The sequence below is a fragment of the Marmota marmota genome, unplaced genomic scaffold (assembly GCF_001458135.2).
Source record: "Marmota marmota marmota unplaced genomic scaffold, marMar, whole genome shotgun sequence".
NCBI classification, from domain to species: domain Eukaryota; kingdom Metazoa; phylum Chordata; class Mammalia; order Rodentia; family Sciuridae; genus Marmota; species Marmota marmota.
This window is the reverse complement of record NW_026000185.1, coordinates 17,440,330-17,446,247: the sequence shown is the minus strand read 5'-3', so window position 1 is coordinate 17,446,247 and position 5,918 is coordinate 17,440,330. Positions and strand designations below refer to the sequence as shown.

General features: G+C 43.4%; 1 protein-coding gene across 2 annotated transcripts in view; it reads right to left on the bottom strand.

Annotated features, from left to right (window-relative positions):
* Positions 1-282, bottom strand: part of Lcmt1 (leucine carboxyl methyltransferase 1) — a 48,720-nt gene extending 48,438 nt beyond the window's left edge. For both annotated transcript variants that reach the window (XM_015491186.2, XM_048789684.1), the window contains exon 1: positions 5-282. In XM_015491186.2, coding sequence (XP_015346672.1) covers positions 5-117 — 113 coding nt within the window. In that variant the 5' untranslated portion in view covers positions 118-282. The remainder of the gene's footprint in view (positions 1-4) is intronic.
* Positions 283-5,918: the final 5,636 nt, after the last annotated feature.

The following is a 5,918-nucleotide window of genomic DNA, read 5'->3' as shown; positions in this document are numbered from 1 at the left end:
GCACCTCTTGCACAGAGAAGCATCTTCGCAGGTGCCGCGCACGCCCTCGTCGTCCGTGTCGCAGGTGGACGAGGAAGCAGAGGAGATGAAAGGGGGCTCCCTCAGGCTAGCAGCCATGGGCGTGGAGGTTCCGGGGTGCTGTGCCCACCAGGGACATGGAAGCTGGGGTCCACAAGCGGCGCAGCAAGGAGCAAACCACTCCGAGGAGGCAGGATAGAGGGGCCGGGCTCCACCCGCTCAGCTGGCGCGGCTCAGTGACGCCGCCCCCGCCGGCGGCCCCAGCAAACTTCCAGCTGATTGGCTCCTCTGCGGTGACGCTCATTGGGCTGTTTCCCCGCCCTTTCAGACCACGGAGCTGCTCATTGGAGGACTCTCTTGGCTCCGCCCACACGACCCGGAAGTGTGCCTCAAGAGCAGGGAAATTGAAAATGACCTAAGAGTGCCGCAATGCTCCCTGGGAAGGGTAGTCTGAGTTGCTTTGGGAGGACTTCCAGTTCCTGGTTGCTGGTCACAAAATTTTGTAAATATGATGAACTCAGGGCAGAAGAGCTAGGAGGATCTTAAGCACTGGAGCGAAGGGCAGAGAATCCAGCCAGGAAAAATTTTAAAAAAAGGGCTCAGTGTCATTCAACAATTTAACAACCTTTAGGGAGGGCTGACACTCTCTGCCAGGTCCTGTGCGGAGGTCTTTGCACACAGAATCTCCTTTGAAATGTTGTGGAGGAGGTAGTGCATGAAAAACTATGTAACAATGAAAATAAACGGCTAAATGTTAGAACAATAAATTATTTGGTGAAAGAAAGATAAAGTGATAAAGTGCAAACCAAGCAAAACTAATGTTGATTACAGAAATTTATGTATGTGATAAAATAATATATAGAAAAGAAAAGCAGCAAGGGAAAGTGTCCCAGGAATCAAGGACTGGGGAGTGTGGGACACAAAAATTAGGGAAAGGCACTGGGTTGGCGGGGCGGGGGATTCATAGGCATATCTTCAGTTTCTTAAGTGGGAGTGAGTACACGCCTTTGTTTCATTATTATACATAGTCAAAATGTTCATTACAGATATTTTGTATTGGATTTGTTGTAAAACATTTTGTAAATTAAAGAGAAATATGGGGGCTGGGTGTGGCTCAGTGGTTGAGCGCTGGCCTAGCATGCATGAGGCACTGGGTTCGATCCTCAGTACCACAGAAATGTAAAATAAAGATATTGTGTCCACCTAAAACTTAAGATAAATATTTTTTAAAAAAAGAGAGAGAAAAAGAAAACAAGAAATGTGTTCGTATATTCCTTTGTATCTGCTTTGTGTTGGGAGCAGGGAAGAGATATATTCAAACTTTTAAAACTTTGAGTCATAACCTATTTAAGCAAAACAAAAAAAGCAAAGTAGTTCTGGGGGGTGTAGTGGTAGAACACTTGTCTAGCATTCAGAAGGTTCTGGGTTACAGCCCAGGGTTGGGGTAGGGGTATATATCAGGTGCCAGTGCCCATTGCCTATAGTCCCAGCTGCTTGGGATGCTGAGGCAGAAGAATTGCTTGAGCTCAGGAGTTCAAAACCAACCTCAGTGATATAATGATACCCTTCATCTAAAGAAAAAAAAAATAAAATAAAATAAAAATAAAACAACGCAAACAGCAAATACTCACTTAGCATTCTAGAAAGGATAGGGGGAACAGCTGAGGTTAAGTTTTGCCGGGGAGGGTGGTGAGGGGAGGGCATTTTTCTCAGCCTGGTCCTCTACAAAGGGTGGTTCTCTACAAAGCACTGAGCAGGTATAGTGTCCCAGCTTGGCAGTATACATGTTCCATGGGTGTTAGTGGATAATAAGTGCCAACAGCAAGTAGTATAAGGTACTGATCACGGTGTCTAGATTTGGTTAGTAAGGTCTGCCTGTTTCAATGACCTCTCAATCACAGTTTGCCTTTAGCTTCAAAGGGACACAGTTCGGACTTGACCTGGCTACCCACAGTGTACCTAAACAATTCTGCTTCTGTATACAATATTTGCAGGCAAGGTCCTAACCATCTCTGCCTTTCTCCAGGAGTACAGGTTTATTACCTTTATGAAATCCTCCTTTGAGCACATTTTTTGAGGGACACAGTTATTAAGGACATATATGTCCAACATCTTTTAGGTCTTTTTGGATTCTGGAGGTAATATTATTAATCGTATTATTACTTACAAATTTAACTTAAACACACTTATGCTGTTACTTGCAAATTAGCAATGTGCCCAGCTTGGGCAGGGTTCTGCCAACAAGAGGCTCTAGAATTTGTCCAAATTCAAATCAACAAGCACTCTTGTTACTGCCTTCAGAGACTCCTGCAGTGAAGAGAATGTGGTGACCTCTGCTCATACTTCCTGGAGTCTCTGGCTGGCCTAAGATGATCATAAGATGCCCATGGACTTCTGATGCAAAAACTGCCATTTTTGCACCTGCGTTTCAGCCATTAGAATGGTGATTACTGGCCACAGTCTAGGCTCTTCTGGAAATAGAGGTTTTTCACAGATCTTGCGCCTGTGGCCCTCCATACCCAGCTGCCGTTGTTCCTTGAGTCACAGAGGCAGCACCACACAAGTTGCACATGGTGCCAAGACCTCCTTGCTACAGATGGAGCCAAATCTTGGCGCTCTGGCATATTCTGCCTTCAAGTGGGGGTGGTCTTTCCTGTCTCCAGATGACAAGGTGCTGGAGAGGTCACCCCAGACTCTTTAGTGACCTGGGGATCAACTTAGCAAACATCAGTGAAAGGCTTCAGTTTGTATTTCAGTAGAGGTGCTTGTCCTGAGACTACAGGGAAAAATCGAAGACCGCATTAGCAGAAGATGGAAACTTGGAGAACATTTTAAAAAATGGTCAGAAATAAGAAGTCATAAAGAGACTGAGAAAGAGGGTCTAAAGTTAGAAATCTACAGAGGCGGGGGAGAGGGGGAGAGAGAGCAAGCAAAGACAAATAATTTAATAACAGGGTCTCACTAAGTTGCTAAGACTGATATGGAACTTGCGATCCTCCTGCCTCGGCCTCCCAAGTCGCTGAGATTACATGTGTGTACCACTGTGCCCGGCATACACATTTATTTCTAAAGGATCTGAAAGAAAACAAATGAAAAGAAAACCACTAGAGTAGTTTCCCTAGCAATGGAAAGGGGAATGGGACTTATTCATGAAAGGAACTTGCTTTTTAATTTTATGTAACTTGTACTTTAGAACTCTTCACCACTTTTTCATATATAGGGAGGTTGCACTCACATATTTTGTACTTTTTTTTTTTGTATTGGGGATTGAACTTAGGGGCACTCAACCACTGAGCTACATCCCCACTCCCATTTTGTATTTTTTTTTTAGACACAGTGTCTCACTGAGTTGCTCAGTGCCTTGCCATTCTGAGGCTGGCTTAGCACTTGAGATCCTCCTTCCTCAGCCTCCCAGGCCACAGGGATTACAGGTGTGCTGCCATCATGCCTGGCATATTTTTACTTTTTTAATGCTAACCCAAGTTAATGTTTTACTTACCCAAGTTAAACACCTGCCCCTCATTAAAACTGAAAGCATTCAGACAATACTTAAGTACCCTTTGACCATAGTCTCTCATGTCACCCACACCCTTCCTCCCAAGGAACAGCCATTGGCTAAGTTTGGTGAATACTATCACAGCCCTTTAAAAACACTTTTTTTTTTAAAAAGCACTTATTTTGCGGGGGCTGAGGTCTTGGCTCAGTGGTAGAGTGCTCATCTAGCATGCATGAGGCACTGGGTTCGATCCTCAGCACCACATAAAAATAAAATAAAGATATTGTGTCCACCTAAAACTAAAAAATAAATATTAAAAAAAGCATTTATTTTTGGCACTGGAGATTGAACTCAGGAGTTCTTTACCACTGAGTCACATCCCCAGCCCTTTTTATTTTTTATTTAGAAACAGGCCTTTTTATTTTTCATTTTGAGCGGCTACATTGCTGAGGCTGTCCTCAAACTTGCCATCCTCCTGTCTCAGCCTCCTGAGTTATTGGGATCATAGGCAGGTGCCACTACACCTGAGTGTAAATTTAAAGAGAGTAAAACTGAAAACAAATATGTGAGATTTTTTTTTTTTCTTCTTCTTCAAAAGGTCACTTTGTAATGTAGTACACACATGGTGGCTTGGTTTTTAAACATCTCTAACTTGAGAATCTTCTATTTCTTGTAAAGTCCTTTCGGTACAATTCCAGCACTCTTGTCAGGTGACATCAGCAAAGTGAAGATGTCCAGCCCCACCAATGTCAAGTCCAGCTGGGCTGGTGAGAGACACTACAACTACGGAGCCCAACTCACATCTGCTCATTTGGGTGTGGCTCCTGGAGTCTTTTTCAAACTTCCTGGTACCTTCCTAGCTTGTTTGTTCTCTCCTGCTGCATCTAGAAGCTTCTTACAAGGAGAAAGACTTGCTGGTGGTGTAGGTGAATGAGATCCTATGTGTATAAATTTAACCAAAATTTCTGAAGAGCAACTATTAAGCACAAAGTGCTGGTTGGGTTTTGGAGGTGTGTTGGGGACACTCACAGGTCCTCCTGGAACAACTGCTCCCTCCCCTACCTTTCCATACCCAGCATGCCTCCCTTTAGTTGTGAGGCTTCCTCTGCTTCATGTGGTGCTTGAAGATATCCAAAGAAGGGCTTTCTCCTTAGGACTTTGTCCGCTTTTCCTTTCAAGTCATAGGTGAAGTTCATCCAGCATCCAGCCCGCACTTCCTGTCAGACCTCAGTTTGTTTTTGAAGCATTCACTTTCTCCCCAGATCTCTTTCCGTCAGGTTTCCTCTTGGATTTTCTACCTCTTCTTCCCATTCAGACAAGGTAGAGCCAGCCTATGACTCGTCTTGGCCCTTGGAGACAGAAAACTGTAACGCCATCCTATCTCCCAGTTTTTTCCCCAGAAGGGTTTCACATGCAAGCCAGCTTCCTGGCATCCGTTTTCCAACTCAGTAGCATAGAAAACTACCTTGTCCTCCATGATTGTGATTTTTGTCTGTTGGTTAAGCAGCCAGGGGTGCTTTACCACTGAGCCACATCCACAGATCTTTTTATTTTTTATTTTTTTTTAATTATTATTATTATTGTTGTTGTTATTATTTTATTTGTAGTTGGCCACCATACCTTTATTTCAGTTATTTATTTGTTTGTATGCGATGCTGAGGATCGAACCCGGGCCACATGCATGCCAGGTGAGCCCACTACCGCTTGAGCCACATCCCCAGCCCCCCTTCAGTAACTTTTGGAAAACATCCAGTTTCTCTTTTAGCTGCTTAATCCCTAAATCCATATGTTCGTGTCCTTTTCTCTCTAACTCTGAGGTGACAGCATTTGAATCAGAAGTCTCTGGTTATCCTCCCAGAGGGACTAATAATGGTTGTCTCTTTTTCCTGTAGTGATTTTTTTGAGTTCTTCAATCTTTTGTTGGAGCAAGAATCTGGAAGTTTCAGTCAATATATGAGACTCACTTGTCTCAACAGATTCCACAGACAGTGGAGAATGTGATGATTTCGTGGAAAGTGAAATATCAAGCTGTCCTAAGAAAGTGTCCTTGGCATTGCAGAGGTACTCTATACTGTGTCAATTCCTGTTCCAACTTTTTAAGTTTGGTTTCATTTCCTTCATGTTTTTGGAATCAGGTCAGTATAATTCATCTGTATTTTTGAATTAGGATCAATGTTAGTTAAAATCTGTACCTGAACCTGTTGAAGTTTTTTTTAAGTATTTATTTTTTAGCTATAGGTGAATGCAATATCTTTATTTTACATTTACGTGGTGCTGAGGATCGAACCTAGTGCCTCACGCATGCTAGGCGAGTGCTCCACTTCTGAGCCACATCCCCAGCCTCGGACTCTTCCATTTTTTTAACTAGCTGTTTTAATCGATCTCTAGAAGCTCCTCAAACTGA